Raw genomic sequence first — 20,811 nt, 5'->3', positions numbered from 1 at the left:
TTAATAAGATTCTAAATTAAGAAAAGTAATTTTAGTGTTATTTTCTATCCTTTTTAATGTGTTATTTATCGAGATAAAAAGTTAATTGCAGGATTCATATATTTAAACTCTGCTTTGTGGTAGGCCATCTTCTTTCAAAGAAAAATATGTATACAAATTTTAAGTCACAATGGAGACGTACAAGTATTACTAGTGTCTTTTGCCACAAAAAAAATATATAAAAAATAAAAAATAAATAAACTGACTTGAATACTGCTTACTTGCTCAGGGATAAAGGTCACATTGCGCTGCTCAAATTTTATTTGCGACTGAAATAATTTCATCACGGATTTCTTTTCTTGGTTTTTATTTTCAAATATTTCTCTCACATATTTCACATACCCTACCCTGGTCCTTATCTTTGTGGAATATAAAGGATGTAAACCGAAGTGGTGGTGTTGGTCCAGTGAAATAGCGAGTGTAAGTTTGAAGCAATAGGTTATTATGAATGATTCTAATCATTGAGGCAGTTTTGAACATCCACGACATATCATTCTAAATGTAAAAAGCTAAACATAATGAATGGTACCATTTAAATGTGGAATAAACTCTCCCTCTCCCTCATGTCTCCTCGTTGCCGTCGAGGTTCCTCTCACAGAGGTTCTCTATTCCCAGAGATCTCTCCATGTTTGCTTGTCTCTTCGGGATGGTTTCTCTTTCTAATCCAGTTCGAAGTTCCGGTGAATGGTTGGGGCGGATGAGCCCATGGGTGTTGCGGATTGTCGGATCTAGTGGTTTGACTGGCGGATGGACTCTTGCTCAATATCCGCTGCTCTTTCCTTTTGATCTAGGCATTGTGCTGGTTCTCTTGATTTGCCTTTTTGTCCTAATGTTTTCTCTGTGTTGGTTTGGGTCATCCTTGTTATACTTGCTTGCCTTTTTCTTCCTCCATCACCGGTTCTCCTATCTTTGGGTCTCCATGGTGGGAAAATCATTTGTAAGCAATGAACTTATGTTTGTTGCCATGGTGGGTGTAGTAGGGTTTTGTCACCTGGTGGGTCTGCTTTGGGTGAATGGCGTTTCAAGTTATTGGGGCGTTCTGTTTGCCTTGTTTTGGGTTCCGGAGTATTCATATTATCCTATTGCACCGCGTTTCGGGCTTATGCGAGTTGGTCGGTTTTCCGCCGCCGATTTGATCATTCTTCCTGTTGCTTCGGACAGTGCTGCGTTTACTCCGGCCACCCATTGACCATGGGTCATGGCTGGGTGTAGCCGGAAATTTTGGTCCGGCTGAGCAATATTTGGTGCGGAGGACTTCCGGCGATGGATCAAGATTTCATGTAACAATGCCGGGGATGGTGTTTCGCCGGTTTATTCTCCATACCTTCCGTCAAGCGTTCGTATGGCCCAACGTCATCATCGAACATCCCATTGTAGTCAGAGGGTTTCTCAAAAGTCCACAATTATTAGGGTCCTGTTCCATTAGCATAGGGAATACGTCTTTATTTAATATTCTAAGTCTACAGCCTAGTTGTTGAGCCTCTGATGGTGGGATGCTTGTGTGTTTTTATCTGTAAGTGTCATTTGGCTTTTCTTATTGCCAGGTTAAAAAAAATAATAATAAAATAAAATAAAAAAATAATGGTACCATTTAGAAAAATTGGAGAGGTATATTCCTCCTACTTACAAATTTTTTTTTTTTTTTTTCCAAGTAATGCACACTCGAACGATCTTCTCCTTTGCAAGGAGGTGGATGTTATTAGAAATGACAAATTTTTAAAATTTTAAACATCATTTAATTGAAAAAAATAAAAAATAAAAAATTTTAAAATATAAACATCATTTGATTGTACACAAAAAAAAAAAAATCATTTAATTGCAAGGACGATATATGGATTTTTGCACTTGAACATGCTACTTAGAAGTGAATAGGTCCATTAAATTTTAAACTCGAGCAAACATCCAAAAATATGAATACAAATCATTCACATTGCACCAGTGCATTCCATCCATTATTGTGGTACTGAATCTACTGATAAACTAATCTTTAGTACTAAGTAAAGCTATTGAGACAATTGGTAATTAACACAAGAACAACAATGCTACATTAAGTACAATTTGTTCTTATCAACATAATATATGACACTCATACTAACACATCCTAGTCAAAAATAGTAAAATGTTCACCTAGCATTCAACAAACTCAAGAAAACATAAAAAGGTCATGTTCAATAATGTTTAAATTATTGAAAATATGACTGTTAAATTCTAAAGATCCTATTATCATAGACTTGGCAAGAATAATTTTTGCACGCCGGAGGGTTCTTGGTAGGCGGAGGTGGAATTGTTCAACTAGGGCAGCACCTAATTCTTAAAACTCACCTCTAAAACTTCAACAAAACTGTCAACTCAGAGATCAGAATGCAGACCCACTTCCACTGCCCTTGGTCTTTCCAAGCATCACGTCTTTGGCTTCATTAATTTTGTAAGCAAGGTAATGGCTACCGCCTGCATCTGGATGATTTGCTACGATCACCTTTCTATGTGCTTCCTTAATCTTATCTAATGCTGTATTTTCCCTATTTAAGATAAACATTGGAAAATTCGGGTGAAGATAGGATGAACCAGAACAAATATGTCATTATACAGGAGATGCATGTAATTAGTGAAGGTGTATATTTAAAATACAGAGCCGACCAAGAAAATGGAGCAGATGTAGAATTTGCAAGCTTGAATAGCTCAAACGTTGAATATTAAATGTACACCACTGACATTCATATTTTACTTCTATAGTGACATGGTCTATTATAAGATTTATACTACAATGGCAGTTAATTCACTACTGTTATTCCACAAGTTTTTAATGCTTATGATAAGCGAACATGATTCCAGATTTCAATGGAAAATTTTGGGTACCTGAGTCCAAGAATAAGAGCGGCTTCCCTCTTTGTCATTGTAGGTTGGAAACCTCCTTCATAAAATTTGCGGAATGTAACTGTAGGTGGTCTTGCCTTAAAAGCGCTCCAAGCCTTGATACCATATTTACCAGCATAACAAGCAGCAGCAACTGCAAGACCTCCTATCACAGCTACAACCTGATGCACATTTCAGATTTAGACTTCATTTATTCAAGGAACAGGTTATTGCCGTACTATATAAGTGGGCTTTAGTTGTCAAGAAACGAAGCAGTACCATCTAAATTATAATTGACAAGAAACCTGTTCTTCTTATAAATATACTGTATGGAAAAACAGCATAGTTACATCGATTGTTGTCATTGCATGCACCCCACATGGTAATCATCTTTGTTCTGGTACTTCCAATAAGTAAGTACGAAAACAATTAAAAGGGCAATGGAGGAAAGTGTAAGACAGAGTGGAAACCGGAGGTTTTTGAATTTCAAAGAAAACCTGAAGGGCCTTGAGTTGTTTGAAAGTCGCAAGAACAGGCAAAACAAGATTGAGCAGAACAGTGGGGGAAAGGTTGTAGAGGTCCTGAGGTTTCTCATGGCAATATGTTTATGAGTGTTTGGAAAAAGTTAACAAAAAGAAAAAGAAAAAGAAAAAGAGAGAGAGATGTATTGAAGTACATGCATAGAAACTTCTCTGCTGAGAGGCATTTCAGGTGGCAAAGTGGACCAAGATCTGTAAGGAAATTTCTTTAGCTGCTTGGGCTGCCATGCACAGAGGAGACAATGCCCAAAGATTGGTTGAATGGAGGATGGTTAGCACATCACTTGGCTCTCAAGATTGACACACGACCATCTAATTGCCACCCGTTTCAGATAGTAAAAACAAGGTCAAAATTGAAACTTTTGCCAGTCTATTATCATAAAGGTGGATAAAAAATGAACAAATTAACATCAAATCTCAACAAATAACTGCTTGTTTAACCCACCAGAAGTGAGTTGGTGGAGCATTACTCAACCCACTCTATTTATATGGAGTTGGAGGCCAGTGAAGTTTGAAGAGCTGACTTGGAAGATGATAAGGGAATTATTAGGATGGTTATGCTGCATCATGTTATAAAATGAAATAGAGGCCTTTCAGAACACCAAAGGACCAATTTTGGAATAGGTAAATCAATTTTTTTTTTTGGGAAATTGAATAGGTAAATCAATAAGTTCCAATGAATAAAGGAATTCTAGAGCTAAAAGCCTAAACCAGACAGCGACGGTGCATGTAAGGGGCATTAGCAATGTCTCCATCTCTCATATATGTCTTCAAGCAAGATGTGACCAATCAGAAACAGCACAATAGAATGTCAACAAAGATGAAGAATCGAAGGCTTAGTTAGGAGTGCTACTAACATAGAGAAAGTGTCTTAAATGGGCAATTTACAAAATTTCGGGAGGAAGTAGATAATTGGGGATTTGGCAGGTACCTTTTGGGGTTTTGAGACGAGTCTTTCAAGAGTAGGTGAAGTGGTAGAACAGGGCCATGGACAAGAATAGGAAGGTAGCGAAAAGGCATTCACCAAAAGCTATAGAAATTGACTGCTCATAAGTTAAAAAGTCAGGAACAGGAAGGAATATCTTAAGCAAGATGAAACAGGAACTAAATTTTCTGTACTCATTAAGCTTGGATGATGTCTTCTATGACAATTATGATACTTGGATTCAATAAAACAAAAATCTTCAAATTAGACTCCCCATTCTACTTAAATTACGTATACGAATAACAATTACACTGAAGACAAACACATGGACAAAAACACATAAAAAAAATCTCTCGAGTCATGATCTACATTATCTGAAAGAATTTATAATTGCCCTTTTATTTATTTATCTTCAATATTGCATATAACAATTTACTGAAAAGACAAAGGCACTTATGAAAGGAACCAAAAACTTCTATACCAGTGCAGTTGCATGCTTGATCATTTCATTTGCTTCCTGAACTATCAGTACAACCATAAAGTAAAAAATTAAAATTTACCAAATACGTGTTAGATATCGTAGAAGCAACAATCAAAACAGAGTGGTAACTAACTCCTATACAAGTGCAGTTGCATTATGATCTCCTAAACTGTTGTTACAAACATAAATCAAATTGCATACTATAAATATTCATACACGCATACATACATTGACACATATAATACACACACATTTGTGTGTGTAATGACGTTTGGACCTGTAGCTATAATTATAGAAAACCCTAAACTGGAAGTAGATCTCACAAATCACAGTAATGAACAGGAAAACAAGGGCCCTAATAATTTCTCCATACTTGGTAGCTTTGACTCTAAAATCAAATCAATTAACAAAATCAACAAAACCACGTAAAACATAGATTCAAGTTTCAAAAACAAAACAATCCAGATATCGCCTATATATATGCATGTGTGGTTGTGTGTGTATATAGTAAAACTCACCATCGCCTTTTTAAGTATCCTAGCCCCCGGGTTCCTGAGATGCTCCTCGTGAACGTTCTACGATTATCTACGATGATAGTAAAATCAGTTGTTTTCGGTCTCCTGTCTTTATCAGTCTATTCTTATCCCTTGCTTTACTGCTTCCTCCATGCCTGGAGCTTCACCAACCTTTTCTTTACCCCTTTTCACGAAGTCCAAGATCTGCTTAGCAAGTTTTGAACCCTCAAAGAAATTATAATACCATTTTAGGGTTTGGATGTTTATGCTGTTTTCACATTTACATGAGTGTCACGTGATATCCATAGGCTTATTAGGCAGCAAGAGTGTTACATAATATCCACGTGTCACTTCCCCTTATTTCTTACTTATTAGCCAAATACATAAGTATATTATTTATTTATTTTTATTATTTTTCTGGTAAACTAAGTAGAGGTAGGGTTGTAACTTGGGCGGCTAACCCAGTCCAACCCAGCCCTAACTCAAAAATTTTGAAATTTGAACTTAAAATTCACAAATTGGATTCACGTTCGGGTTGAATTTTGTCAAAATTCAGACATGTTCGGATTGGGTGAGCCCGAACCCAACCCAAAACTCAAAATAAAAAAAAAAAATATTATTTTATTTTATTTTTTTCTCCTTTCTCTCTCTGCCCCATCCCCTCTGCTACCGCTGCCGCTGCCGCCATCACTTCCAAAAATAAAACAAAACCCATACATACAAGGTAGCAGTTGCAGAGAGAGGGAGGCAAGCTTGAGAGTTGAGAGATAGCGGCTGAAGCTTACGAACGGCGAACCCGAACTAGAACAGCGGGCGATGGAAACTGAAAGACATGAGTTTTGATTTTTTGAACAATCTGAAATGATATGCCGACATGAGTTTTGATATAGGTAATAGGTTTTGAACTTTTGATTCTTGCAGACAGATAGATAAATTGAAATATATGGGTTTTGAACTTCTGATCGTTGTAGATTTTGTAGTTTGCAATTGGAGAGAGAGAGAGAGAGAGAGAGAGAGTTGAGAATGAGATCACAGAAGGAGGCGATTGGGGAGGCTGAAATGATTTGCCCTAATTTTTTTTTGTTTTTTTAATAATAATATAATCAAATATATATAAATTTCCACCCGATGGAATCAACCCGTCAACCCGACCCGACCTGTCCAAAAATATTCGAAAATATTTTATTTTTATATGATGTTGTGGATGAATATTACTATTATATATTGAATGAGGTATTAAATTGATATTTTAGTACACTGTTTATTTGTTGTGTATTACAACAAGGTTATGTTATTTTATGTGTAGATTGATTTAATAGGTTTATTTGGTAATGCAATTTAAGAATTTGATTTATACAAGTTTGTTTACAATAGGGCTGGCCTAGAATTATTTTTGAAGGGGATTGTCAAACAATTATGAAGTTGTGCTCATCAGAAGAAGCTTTGGCCACGATTGTTCGCGATATCAAAGTTCTTCTTCAGCATGGAGAAGATTTCTCGTTGAATTGGATTCCAAGACACTGTAATAGAGTGGCTCATGAAATATGTAGATGGTCTTTTCTTTCTAATTTTTTTGAGCCTGTATGGTCCTCGGTTCCTGCATCTGTTGGAGAAGCTTTGCTGGGGGATTTGTGCTGATTTTTCTATTTCTTTTCTCTGGTTGCCTTGGATAAAAATAAAAAATAAAAAAAATTAAGAAAGTGATGTAATTTATTATTGAAGACTTGGGAGAGGAAGCACATTTTGCAAAATCACAGTAATGAACAGGAAAACAAGGGCCCTAATAATTTCTCCATACTTGGTAGCTTTGATTCTAAAATCAAATCAATCAACAAAATCAATAAAACCACGTGTAACATAGATTCAAGTTTCAACAAACTAAGTAATCCGGATAACACATATATATATATGCGTGTGTGGTTGTGTGTGTATAGTAAAACTCACCATACCCGTGAGTTTTGAACACTCGAATAAATTAGAATACTACATTTTAGGGTTTGGATGTTTATGATATTTTTACATTTACATGAGTGTCACATGATATTCATAGACGTATTAGGCAGCATGAGTGTCACGTGATATCCACGTGCCACTCGCCCCCTTATTTCTTACCTATTAGCCGAATGCATCAGTATATTTTTTATTATTAATTTTTTTTTTTTGGCAAACTAGTGGAGGAGACTTGAACGCAAGCAAATTTATTCGAAAAGCTAGTAGAGGGGATTCGAACATGGACATATTCTCTCAGGAAGCTTGACACTCTACTATTTAGGCCACCAATAATGCCCACATCAATATAATTTAATAACTACCAATACACTTCTTATTTCTCAAATACTACGAAAAAAACTCTCATTAAACAATTATGAATAATTTCTAAATTATGAGCAAAGTTTGCCAAACACATACTTAAGCATTACATTTTTATTTAACAATTTTATACACATGAAGCTACAAATTCGATAGGTTACAACAAATTTAAAAGATTATCTAAATATTTCAATTTAAATCAAGTCAAAATTAATATTCAAGTTTCTTTGTGATATATTAAAAATCAATAGGTTCATGTTTCTTACTCAAAGAGTTCGGCTTGAACTAGACTACCACCAAGTATTAAACAGTCCAAAATTATCTAATAATGTCTAATAATTTCTGCTCAAATAAAGCTCGTACTCCAACTACATTGAAGCAGGCGGCTACATATATTACAACCCTTTTGACAAAATTCATGCCTACCAATCTTTGCAACTTGTTTTTACAGTGAATGGTTAAAACTTAAAAGCAACATGTAACAGTAAGAAAACCAAAACCAAGGGGAGAAAAATAATAGTAATAAATGATACATGTAATTGCATCAGTGTAACAGAATTACATTCATTCTTTTGGAGAAAAATAATTAGAACCCGGAAGCTGGTTCTTTCTAAAAGAAATAAAAAAATAATACTAATAATAAAAAATAACCGTCCTCACAATTGTAATAATGACAAGAGAGTGAGGACTAAGAAGCAATTCTCATAACAAGACTCACTCAAGATACTGATTTCAACTCCAAACCAACACCTGAAGACAATAAATAGAACAACATTTGTTAACAGAAGTGGAAGTAGATTCACAAATCAAAGACACCCTTTTGCTTTTATTCATCTCTTTGTTAATCACTTTAGACTCAATTAGCTTATTTTCTCTGCTTCTCCGTTGATCATAAATAATTAAATGGCCCCTCCATTCCTTGCGTTGTGCTCCACAACAGAGCTGATGTCCACCTTTGGTGGACCTGAGTGCCGCCTTGGCTTAGCTGGTGAAGACGGGAAAGAAAGCCGCTTCTTTGTGGATCCGGCCAATCCCTTTTCCGGTGTCCCATTCTCCACCCCCAATGGGCTTTGCATTCGCGTCTTGGCCTTTGCTGACTCTGTGGATACCATGTAACTTGGAACTGCAGGAGAGCTCGCCAGACTCTCATCATCTCTCACCGATGATCCAGCAATGCTATGTCTTCTATTCCTCTCTGACTGCACACTGAACACGCTCTTTGTATCATCATCTGGACCCAACACACTCCCTCCCGAGCTTGCTGGCTTCAATTTTCTGGCTACTGTTGAAGATTTCTTGGATGGGGGAGTGAAAGGGGATGGATGACTTGGTTTCTGGCTGACTGTTGGGGAAGGCTTATCATAATTGAGCTGATGATGAGCATAAGCCTTGATGATTTCTCCTCCAGTGATGCTGAGGGCGGCACTCTTCACGGATGAGTGATCATTGTTGAGTTCTTTCTCAGTCAAAACACGGGTCTCCCATGATCGAGCTGCCATCCATCTTTCTAACCAGCTCCAACCCCATTGTGGATTATTTGGGTCCATGAACAATAAGTTTGCTGATCTTGTAGATTTCTTCCCGTTTTGCTGTAATGAGAAATTATGTTGAAAGCTGAAATTCTTCAAAGTTGGTTAATAGTTGAAAAATATATAAAATACATGATGGGGTGTGGCTATAGAATTGTGATTAAAACCACAAATCAACAATCTGTAAATCGTTAAATTTCTACCTGGAACAATGACTTAGTTTCCATTAAAGTAGCACTCAGCTACAGCCATAAACCAACTATACATATTCTCCAAAATTTATAATCCAGTTATCAATTTCAGTAACCGAACAAATAGGATAGTGTGTTAGATAACCAAATTAGCACCATATAAGCTCTCTCTTGCATTGTAACACTGCAACCAGATCAAAATTCTGTTATAAAACTGAAAACATCACTTTGCATATTACAAATTTCAGTTTAAATGTTTTGACAGCTTACCAGGGAAAAAATGATTACAATTAAAATTATTCTTAAATGTATAATTTCTGTATTTATAGTAAAATATCATGTTATGTTTGAAGTTTTTTTGCGACTAGATTTTACTTGAGATGGATATGTAAATAGTAAAACAGCTAAACCTATATGAGCCCGTGTCAGAATTTCTGCGACTCAGAAGCTGCTTTATTTGGGGCATGGTGTTGTGAGAAATTATACGCAGCACTAAAACACAACAAAGTGTTGTAATGATGGGGGAAATTTTTAACTAACTTGGCATTTTGTGAAACCTGTTATATGGCTTTAATTTTCCCTACGGGGCATTCTCAAGGTCTTCCTGTAGCAGTTGGAGCATAAAATCTGGGCAAAGATAACTAGAAACTTGTCAAGCTTCAATTCTGTACATCTCTTAATAGATATGGTTGCACAATAAATTAGCAAACATATATTTGTTTCTTTTTCTCTCTCTATCATCTCTTCCTGAGGAGGCCGGAATATGTAAAAGGTGATGGATGAAGAGGTCACCTGATGAGAGAATGAATAAGCCAGTGCTCTTTCTCTTCTCATTGTCGCCTCATACTTGCTCAGAAGGTTTGCTTCAATTTTTTCTTTTGATTGTAGACTGTCATCCCATTCCTCCCCCATCTGTTACAAAATTTAACAATCATGTTCAGATGAAAGGAACAGATAAAAATTACCTGTATATCAAGTTTGTTTAAGATCATCACAGAATAACTGAGCTAAAAGCATCCTAAATGAAACATTTCTACATAAAAAGTCATCTATTTTTGGTAACAATTCAAATAAGAAGCTTTTCAGGATCCAGAACTTTTAGTGTGAAAGCTTATCAAATGTTCTGTTGAGGGGAATCTGAAGAAGCATTTGAATGAAATTCTGATCGTGTGCATTTGACCAAAAATTCATTCAAAGTTATCAGCCTGGCTGCCTGAGCCCCCCAACTAAACCTGACTGGACAAACATCTATATCTCTGAACAGCCCCATCGACAATCATATGTCACGTGTATTTTGCAGGACCTAATTAAATGGCATCAAAGTCATTTCTGGAATACCAATGCATCCTACAAGGGCCTGATAATATATTGAATGCTGAATTGCACGAGTGCATCATTGAATAATAGAGGAACAAAGAAGAGCTTACCTGCAAGCTCTCAAGTTCTTTTGCTCGTTTCTGTAGGAGCTGTTTCTGGAGCACCTGATTCTCCTCTGACATCCTGATCCTCCTAGACTGGACCTGAGACTGCACGTGGGCTAGGGTTTGCATCCATCGTAGAGCGTTTGCAGTTTGGCGCTTGACAGTTGGCCCTTGTACCAGTGATTTCAACCTGACAAGCCCTCTTAAAGCCCGCAACGCTCTCCTTGCCTGAGAACAATGAACTCCGATCTAGCATTACCCATTCGATGCTAAAACATGATCAAGAATAAGGGGGGAGAAACAAAAATAACATAGAAAAAGATTTCCAAATACCACTATGATCAAGGCAAATCAACAATGCTGATCCTCAAATAGCTGAAATTTTGGGAGACAAAAAAAGGAGATGGGAGGTGCAGAACCGTCAGATACAACAGTTTTTCTTTACCACACAACTTAGATGAAGGTGTCATATTCATGTTGGATACAGACACTTCATGAAAACCCATAGACATATGTGTGACACCTCATGGACATATCCATGAATAAAAAGTAAAAAAAGCATCATCATTATGGGATCTGACCAAAACATCTCAGACACTCCACACACATGACTTATGTAGCACAAACACACGCAGGTCGCGTTCAAACTCTTGGAACCAAGATGAACACAATACAAAGTTTCCAGCCTATCTTTTATTCTTTTATGCCTTTTTAAAAGAGAATTTGGCGTCATATAAATTGTCATCACATGTCAAAGCATATATAACATTTTAATATAGGACACGAAATAATTGTAAATACAAAAATATAGAAATAGAGTAATAGTATATATATTATAAGATATAATTTTGTGATATTTAGTTGAGCATTGTCTTTTAGAGATGCAATTCTCAGTGTACAAATTTAGAGAATTAATGAAAGTTATATATTTTATCTCATACAAATGTATATAAATATAAAGATGTATAAATACACATATACATAAATGCATACATATAAAACTTTATATTAATATAAAATCATGTCGTATCCTACTATTATAGGATTTGTCATATCAGTGGGTCTACATGATACTGTGTTTGTGCTGCGCCAACGCCTGAACAACTTAGATCTAGATATAAGTTCCATTAGTATTATTATTATTATTATTATTATTTTGTCATTAGTCTTGGGCATTAATTTGGACTGCCATTAATAAAAGACAAAGAACAAGTTCTTTTTTCTTCTTCTTTTTTTTTTTACTTCTTTTTTTTTTTTTTTTTTCCATTCTAGTATTGAAAAATGACAAATGAAGATCAAGTTTATTTGTAACTTAGTTTAATTGTGCATGCTTTATTGATTTTGTCATTAATCTTAGACAATAATTTCGACTGTCATCCATAACAGGCAAAGAGAAAGTTTATTTTATTTTCTTTTAGTTTTGATAAATGACATATAAAGAGCAATTGAGCAAGTCTATTTGTAAGTTGTAACCGAGTCCAATTGTGCATTGCCATATAAGATGAGCTCCAAGCCTCAAAATGTGTGTGTATGAAACAATCTTTAGAACATTCAAGAAATGATTTAACCATTTGAGATATAAGGAAATTTCCTCAATCTTCCAAACTGAAAATTAGAAGAATGCCACCAACTGATTATTAACTGTTGGAGTGGTAGGACATTAACTTCAATGAACTCTAAAAGTAAACTTCAACAAATTTTCTTTAGGGTGACAACAAAAATCTATTTTCCATGAAAAAAAGTATTGTGTGATCCTGATGCAGCTCTGAAACAATAAAATTATAGTCATAGACATACATGGTTTGTAAGAAAAAAATTCATCAGAATTAATTAAAGGATGCTTACTAATCTGTCAAGAAATGACATCAATTTGGACAAATAAAAAAATTCAAGAAAGCAAAAATAAAAAATAAAGAACAAAAAAGTTCATAGGTTTTCTGTGGAGAAAAATACCAGGTATCCACGGAATGCTGCTTGAATTCTGATTGCTGACACTTCCTCCTTTGATTCGTCCGTCAACTGAGTCACTGCAGTGAGTCGAACAACCTGAGCAGCCGCAACAGCAGCCTCAGCTGCATCAGTATAAGCACCTTGGTTTTGTTCATGCTCCACTTCAACCAATTTCACCTCTTCAGACGGAGGTAGAGGATGAGAGGCCGAGACAGTTTCTAAATGCAACGAATCAGGAACTGCAGATTTTTCCTTCCCAAACCATTTCTTCTTTGTTTTATTTTCTTTCTGAAAAATAGTTTTTAGAGAAATAAATCAACAATACATACAGTAGAACAAAAAGAATTGAAGTGGAATTTTAACAAAACCTGGCCTTTCTTGTCCTTAGATTCTGGGCTTAGAGCTTTTTTTACCGAAGAAAACCAGTTTGATTTCTTCCCCATCTATGTATAATTCCTCAATTTGTCCTCTTCTGAAGACAAATATACTCCTCTGGAGACAAAACAACCCATATAATTTTCAAAAATTTCATCTTTCTATAATTGTAAATTATAAATCATAATTTTTTATTTTATTTTATTAATCTATAGTTATATCTATAAAGAGATTTAAATCACAACACATACAAACATTACTGAGACAGGAGAGAGGGAGAAAATCACTGACACCCACTGTTAGATTGCTGGAGAAAAATGAGGAGAATGAAAGAAAATGACAAATTGGTTGTTATTTTAGTAAAGTTCTGGTTTCCAACTGATGCAATTCAGGCATAAATAAGTGAAGGTCTTTGAATCCCGATTCCCAATTATGAACGAAACAGAAAAAGACTAGTATACAATATTTCAATTTCTCTTCTTATCCGTCATTTTCTCAGCAACCAAACAAGTGGTAAGAAACCCAAACTTCATAGAGTCAAACAACGAGGAAGGCTAGTTTCCAAGAATTCTTTTTTATCGGTAAATTACAATACCCAAATGTTAAAATTGCATAAAGAACAGTTTGAAGTAAATCAACAATCACTTTCAAACACAACTGTACAGATAAGTTATCAGTAATAGAAGCTAACATTGTGTCTGTCGTTCGAGAAAATAGATAACGAAAATCACCTGTAAATGGAGTTTTCAGATCTCAGAGAGCTTCTTCTTCTTATTCTCTTCACAGCATTTTCTTCTCTATATCTGTACAAAAAGATGAGAAATTGTGTGTGACCTTAGTGAGAGGGAAAAACCAGATCTTGCAGTTTAATGATCAGCATATGAAGGAATAACAGCTGGCGTAACGACTCACCTCTTGTGTTGAGTAACTGGGTCCCACCCAAATATCAACCTCAATATTCTACCTAGTAAAACCATGAAAATTACTACCGTAACAATTTTGTTTCAATTTACATTTCCTTATTATTTATTATTGTATCAAATGTAGATATTCACCATTTTTACAAACTTGTCAATGGTTTGTTGTCATTCATTAATGCAGCAATTGACGACAATCAATAATATAAAAATTCATGGGATTTTGTTGCAATTCTAATTAATTTATAGAGTTTAATAAGAACTCTTCGGTACAAAATAAGAATAAACACTATTATCTTTATTGTTTAATAACAGTTCTATTAATAAAATACAAATACTCTACATTAACATCATTTTTCACCATTGTATTATACAATTTTTTTTTTCTTTTTCTTGTTTTGTCTTTATAAAAGTATTTAATGAAAATAAAAATATGATAGAAATTAGATCGACCGACAATATAGAATACCTGGGAAAAAAGAAAAAAAAAAAAAATGACTTGGGATGGTCGTTGGTATCTAAGGTTTATTATTATTATTTACTACTCTTGAAGGTGTTGTGACCACCTTAAACTGCTTGAATCAACATTTTAAAGTAGATCCCATTAATGTTCTTTAAACTGAGGTCCTTCAAACTTTATTGCCCAGATTTGACTTGAGCTTCTCTTCAAGTACTACATTAGATCTAATGCTTACTTCATTGATCTTAACTGCATTGCCTTTATTTATTCATTCTTAAAACATTCATCTCTTACAATAGAATATTTTAGGGTTTACAAATTCTCATATGATTTTTGAAATAAAATTAATTAAAACTTTCAATTAAAAATCTTCTAATATTAAATTCAAAGCATTAAAATGAGTTACACCGAACTAAAATTTTATTCATTGTTATATCAAGTGAAATAATTACATGACCAATAATAAATAATTTGGTCATGATCTAAGTCACATAAAGCGGGAGCGGGAGCGGGAGCGGGAGCGGGAGCGAGAATGAATTCGAGAGCGAGAGCTTGAGAGCGGCAAAATTATGTCATAAATAGTGAGAATTTGAGCGAGAGCGCGTACGGAGCGTAAGAGCGAGAGCGGAAGCACGCTTGGAGCGTGAGAACGACACCTGTTGTGAAGAATTGTGTGACTTAGGTCATGATATGACATGTTTGTAATCATGAATAATTTATAATTTGGGTAGTCTTATTAAGTGAAACTTAAAAAATAAATAAATAAAATGATAGTTGTACACATTTAAACTAACATATATTTGTCCTTACAAAACAAGGCCCTACTTGGATCAATTTCTTTTGTGAGATACAAGCCATTATCATTTGCGGGCTCAACTGCAAACCTACTATGGAATAGTTGTGATTTAAATACACTAAACCTGCTGATTGGAGTTGGATTATGTTGTAATAATTCAGTTAAATAAGTAAACTTTCCCTATCATGTGATATTTTATTTATTTTTTTATAAAATGCCTTAATTAGTTAATTTATATCAACAATAATCAGGGGCTATTACTATTCAAGTATTCAAGATACTTTTAGCCGTTTTCAACATGTGTCTGAACCATATCTGTGTATTCGAGAAGTGTCCAAGTATTCCATAACGCCACGGCCCCTGCCTCCGAAGAAGTATCCGTGTTTTTTAAGTTGTTAGTTGTATGTTATGTTCTTTCAACTTCCTGTTGTTGTTATATTTCATTATAAAACTGAAGACATTGAAGTTGAGAAATCTATTGAAATTTTTTTTGTCATATATACCCGCGTAGAAAAAGAGTAATTTTTAAAATTTTCAGTATCAATTTTTTTAAAAATTTCATAAGACTGATTTGAAAGTTAATGTGAGTAGTTGATTTATCGGGGGTTCTTGAGAACTAAAAGAAGATGAAACTTTAATGTTACTGTAATATATTTCCTAAATCCAGTTCATGACATCAATTAAAAAGGCTATTTTACTTGATCTACGACAATTTTTATGAAAGAATGTCGGAGGTAATGTTATACTCCCAACCCATAACTTCTTCTCAACTACTTGGAGTTGACTACGTGAATCATGTTTCACCATTTTGCTTTACATAGGATCAAATTGTTTGTAGAATATCTGAACACCTTTGGAATGAAGGTTGGAATGCTGATACTATACTTATATAGGCACATCTTGTATTAAGAATATGATAAATGGTTCATTAATTTTCCAAATCTTTCATAAACTGCTTGTTTCTCAGTAACTAGTGTTGATCAATTGTTAGACATCACAATACAGATAATTTATAAGCAATGAAGTGTAATTTCCTTCACAAATAATTAGATGATACAAACATTATTGCTGGTTGATTTCATGCCATAAATTAGGATCACAATAACTTCTACAGAACTTAACAAAAAGCAATAAAATTCTACAAAAAATCACCAATCATGTTGATTGTAAAAATTAATACTCTAGATTCGAGTGCCAAGAAAGAGCCATTCTAAATAATAAAACCATCACAAGAAAAGAGAATAATGCTATTCTTTTATATATTTGTGATTTTTTTTATTTTTTTTATTTTTTTTTTTTTATCAGGGGATCATATTTTCTGCAGCAGTTACTTATATCCCCTATGCTCTTTCATTTTCTTGACCTCTTCTCTGCTGTCACTGACCACCGTCCGATGAAATCTTCAGGAAATGTAGTTTTATGATGTTTCTATTGGAGAACGAAGACGCCAGAGCATGACTTTGGAGCAACCTTTGGCTGGGATTCCCTTTAATTTGGTCTCCTCTTCCAGAACCTCTTTTTTCACATATTTGATTGAATTCTATATGAAAAAAAAAAAAAAAAAAAAAAAAAAAAAAAAAAATACTCAGTAATGAACTACAGTAAAAAAAAAGTTTTAACCGAATACATTCATGAATCATTACTAGAATTCTCCACAGGACTAAAGCAGATATCAACCAAAAAAAAAAATCAAATAATTAGCTAGCCATTACACACACTGTGTGTCTGTGTACTATACTAAACTTTAATGTGTAGTTTTATTTTATTTAAACAAGATTCGTTGTGATTACTTGAAAAAATATGTCATATCATCCCTACCTAATGTCTATATATTTAAAATTAGAAAATGATTGGAGGTTGGCCAAACATGTACTAAATTGTAACAATCAATTCTAAACATATATGATAGTTAATTGGACCCCCAGCTTTACTAAAGGTATGATTAGGTTTCATATAACAGCTGTATCATGGAATGCCATTGGACAAGGATGATCACAATCTAATAGAGAAAGAATATTGAAACCGTAACATGAATGTTGGTAAATTGGAGTTATTTTTGTAATTCAACTTGAAACTTAAACAAGTTTGAGTTAATCCTTCAAATTGTTGATTTAAATTACTAAACAGCTTGCAATGCATGTCAAACTACTAATTCAATGATTGGTTGGGGATTGATTCGAGTACCTGCGAGGTATCTTGAACCGATGAAGGGCGACCCCATCTTTCTGGATCCCAGAGAATGGAACTATTGAAGGCAAAACTTGAGATATGAACTGGAGATCTTGTGTCTGTGTCTTTTAGGTTGTTCCTTCGTCTCAAATGCCATCCTATGACATCTGAAGAATCACATACAGGTCCTTCGACGATCACCCTTTTTCTGTTTGCAGATAGTAATGCCATTGGCCACGTCCCAAATGCCCTGCAATTAACAAGCTTAAGATCTCTAGCCAAGACCGTTGCAAAACAGTGAAAAGTGATGGCATGACGTCTAAATGAGAGGAAAGATTTTTCGTCTTGCAGTTTTAATGAAACTTTGGTAAATGACTTAATAGGTGTAGTCTAAGTCCTGTTCTGCAACAAACATTGGGTTTTTCAAAGATTGTTGGATTCTGTTGTTCTCTATGCTACTTGGAACCATAATTGAATAGGGATGTCTTTTACTCTCTTTTATATTACTGATACTAATGTTTACAAAATCAAATGATGTAAGATTGGCTTCCTTTCAGGGAGATATGTAATGTCTGGTTAATTTATTACAAACATCAAAAGATGAACTCTCCTTATTCTGAGTAATGTGTACTAATGTTCCTCAAAAGGAACAACTTTGTCATTACTAACATACAGACATTCCATCTTTCCAAGGTAGAATGTTGGTTGATATAATATTTTTACTATTACATCCTAAAGTAAAAAAATCAGATTCTATCAAAGTACTTTTAATAAAAAAATAAAAAATAAAAAATAAAAAATAAAAAAGAAGAAGAAGAAGAAGAAGATAACTATGACACACATGAAGGATAACTGTGACACACACAGGAGTAATTGATTTATCAAATTGAAATGACCTGCAAATACTATTACTTTTTTAACACTTCAATTAATTCTCATTATTAGTATTATTTAAGCAAAGATCAACACATAATGCAACAAAACAGATGGGTGGTATCTGGTATCAGATAAGTTCATGGGGCCTATTTGCTTATTTAATACTTACTAAGAGAAGAAGCTCCTAAGAATCAACCAAAAACAGCTCCTACCAAGCTCAGATTTGGTCCAAAACTTCAAACTGCTTGTTTGGCAGTACTATGAGCCTGCACTATTTCATTTTATGCACAATAGCCTTGTGTATATACATATATTTATATATTCAGTTTCTTATAAAAATTTTCAAAGAGGTTCCTAAATATTTTATTCACAAAGTAAGAGAAATTTAAAACTAGTAGGTTGATTTATCATATGAAGTATAATAGGGAGAGAGAAAAGAATGCATACTCAATTGATCTGATCTCATTGAACAAGCTGAGATCATAGACATTGGAGAGTCCAGCAAAGTGCACGATCCCACTTAGCCGGTGGTGCTCAATGTGATTAAGCGCAACATTCTTCTGATGATCCATTTCAACTTTGAGGTCTGTGAAGTTCTCCTTGAAGACCAGATGCCTATACATAACACCTGTTCTCCTAAGTATTTCCGATACTTCAGATGAATCTGACTGTGCCTCCACAACCACCCACAACAGGGGTGGAGGAACCAACTTCAATGTGTTTGCTAGCCTCCTTAGAAGAACCCCACGAAGATGATCTTTCGCGCTTGTTGGAGTAACAATAATTACGAGTCTTCTAGGAATCAGCTGAGACTCTCTTTTTTCTTTTTTCAGGAATTTTGCTGGTTCTGAGTCCTTAGACCTTGTTGGCACTGCCACTGGAGCCTCATGGCCCTCATTCAACAAACTTCTATTAAAATTCCCGGATTGTGTTTTTGGTTGATGCAGCACTTCCAAGGGTTTTGGTGAAAGTTCTGATTGACTCGAGGCAAGAACATGGTGAGAAAAGTTTGAAGACTTGCGCGTTGGAGTGAAGCCTGTAAAAAAACCCATAAGAAAACATAACAAGAAATGAACTATAGCTTTCTGCCATAATTGAGCTCTCTTCTTTGATCTCTCCAAAGATGCCATCTCCCAAAATGCAAAACAATCACCAGACTCTTGACAATTCTGGTCACTTTTGTTGGAAGTTGGAACTTAACTGAATAGAAAATGAGCAACATAGAGGCCTAAATGCATTTTATATTTAAATGCTGAGAAGGTTACACCAGAAACTTTTTGAAACTGGTATTAGTAAACAGACATATGTATGATTGGTACTTTTGAACTCAATGCATTGTTGCTTTTGTTTGGTATTTTTCATTGGTGACACATTGCTTGACTGAGTCATCCCTTTAAGTGGAAGAAAGTTTGAAAAAAATCATATATATGAGGACTTGGGTTGCTGTCTGCACCAAATAGTTGTTGGGATGCAAACCAATCACCTAAAGAGTTTGAATAAAAAAATATAATCAGACATGAAACAATTAGTCTCTCTTATGTAATTTAGAGTTGACTAACCGTCATTTATAAATATAATCACTCAATAACTCAAACTCTGTAGATTACATAACTTGCTAAATCAAATCAAAGATCAGGGAATTGTGATTGTGGTTCTACCATTCAGGTTTGGAAAAAGTGAAAATTTTGGTATCTCTGCTTTGGGATGGAGGAGTCAGTTCTACTGTTCTATGAATCACTTACTAGTTGTCACTTCATTCCAAAGGTACCTTTCCAAGGTCCAGAATAGGAAAATGCATCTCGGGTTGGGATGTATAGTTTTGTTTTTGCCTGACAAATAACTTTCACAATACTTTTGGAAAACTTAAACGAGATACCATTAGGTCACATGCCTTGACATGGTTAATGCCACATATATCAATTGGCAAAGATGGCAATGGCATATATATATAATTGAACCACTTCACGTACTGTGGAAGAAGAAGAGAGTTCACAACTAAATATTCATGAGAATAACCAGGTGAATGTTGAAGGGGTCAACCCCACAAGATCAAGAATGAAAGCAATAGTACATTTTAGTCATGAAAATATGTGGGTCCAGTGTTACACCAACTGAAAGGGAAAGTATAATTGACTTAAAAATCAAGGATGGCACTGGTTTACAACTAAATATGATGGCTGTGTTAAGGAACAAGTTCATATTATCACCTCAAGTTGTGAAACAGAATGTTAAAAACAGGTCCATTTCTTATTATGTACCAAACTTCTTGTGCATCAGTTGGTTTTTTACAGTAAAATTTCCATTCGATTGTAACCCCATACCTATATCTTCCGGGTGGAAATCTCACACGGCATGAGCAAATCTGATTGTAAGGTAGGTGATGTGCAATTCTCAATCAGGTCATCTATGGGACCCTTTAAGATTGTCAGTAGATCATAAAATAGAGTGAGTGGAACCAAGCAAGT

General features: G+C 34.7%; 3 protein-coding genes across 4 annotated transcripts; all 3 read right to left on the bottom strand.

Annotated features, from left to right (window-relative positions):
- Nucleotides 1–2,061: 2,061 nt before the first annotated feature.
- Nucleotides 2,062–5,616, bottom strand: LOC132313070 (mitochondrial import inner membrane translocase subunit TIM14-2-like). 2 transcript variants are annotated; one of them, XM_059811707.1, is made up of 3 exons: nucleotides 5,356–5,616; nucleotides 2,896–3,074; nucleotides 2,062–2,558 (listed from the first exon to the last, which is right to left on the bottom strand). In XM_059811707.1, the coding sequence occupies exons 1-3, from the start codon at nucleotides 5,356–5,358 to the stop codon at nucleotides 2,396–2,398; spliced, it is 345 nt and encodes a 114-aa protein (XP_059667690.1). In that variant the 5' UTR covers nucleotides 5,359–5,616; the 3' UTR covers nucleotides 2,062–2,395. The 2 variants fall into 2 exon arrangements, with proteins under 2 accessions (XP_059667690.1, XP_059667691.1); XM_059811708.1 differs by lacking the exon at nucleotides 5,356–5,616 and adding an exon at nucleotides 3,172–3,690.
- Nucleotides 5,617–8,166: 2,550 nt separating this feature from the next.
- LOC132313069 (protein IQ-DOMAIN 2-like) lies at nucleotides 8,167–14,003 on the bottom strand. The gene is made up of 6 exons (XM_059811706.1): nucleotides 13,860–14,003; nucleotides 13,122–13,245; nucleotides 12,757–13,041; nucleotides 10,810–11,031; nucleotides 10,175–10,294; nucleotides 8,167–9,251 (listed from the first exon to the last, which is right to left on the bottom strand). The coding sequence occupies exons 2-6, from the start codon at nucleotides 13,194–13,196 to the stop codon at nucleotides 8,562–8,564; spliced, it is 1,392 nt and encodes a 463-aa protein (XP_059667689.1). The 5' UTR covers nucleotides 13,197–13,245; nucleotides 13,860–14,003; the 3' UTR covers nucleotides 8,167–8,561.
- Nucleotides 14,004–16,311: 2,308 nt separating this feature from the next.
- On the bottom strand, nucleotides 16,312–19,671 carry LOC132313067 (beta-1,4-xylosyltransferase IRX9). The gene is made up of 3 exons (XM_059811705.1): nucleotides 18,794–19,671; nucleotides 17,486–17,720; nucleotides 16,312–16,841 (listed from the first exon to the last, which is right to left on the bottom strand). The coding sequence occupies exons 1-3, from the start codon at nucleotides 19,474–19,476 to the stop codon at nucleotides 16,719–16,721; spliced, it is 1,041 nt and encodes a 346-aa protein (XP_059667688.1). The 5' UTR covers nucleotides 19,477–19,671; the 3' UTR covers nucleotides 16,312–16,718.
- Between the last annotated feature and the right edge of the window lie 1,140 nt (nucleotides 19,672–20,811).

Source organism: Cornus florida, unplaced genomic scaffold (assembly GCF_030987335.1).
Source record: "Cornus florida cultivar Cherokee Brave unplaced genomic scaffold, ASM3098733v1 CherokeeBrave_3.0.0_Hap2_Chr06, whole genome shotgun sequence".
Classification (NCBI taxonomy): domain Eukaryota; kingdom Viridiplantae; phylum Streptophyta; class Magnoliopsida; order Cornales; family Cornaceae; genus Cornus; species Cornus florida.
Note: the sequence above shows the minus strand (reverse complement) of the source record. Positions and strands in the feature narration are given on the sequence as shown.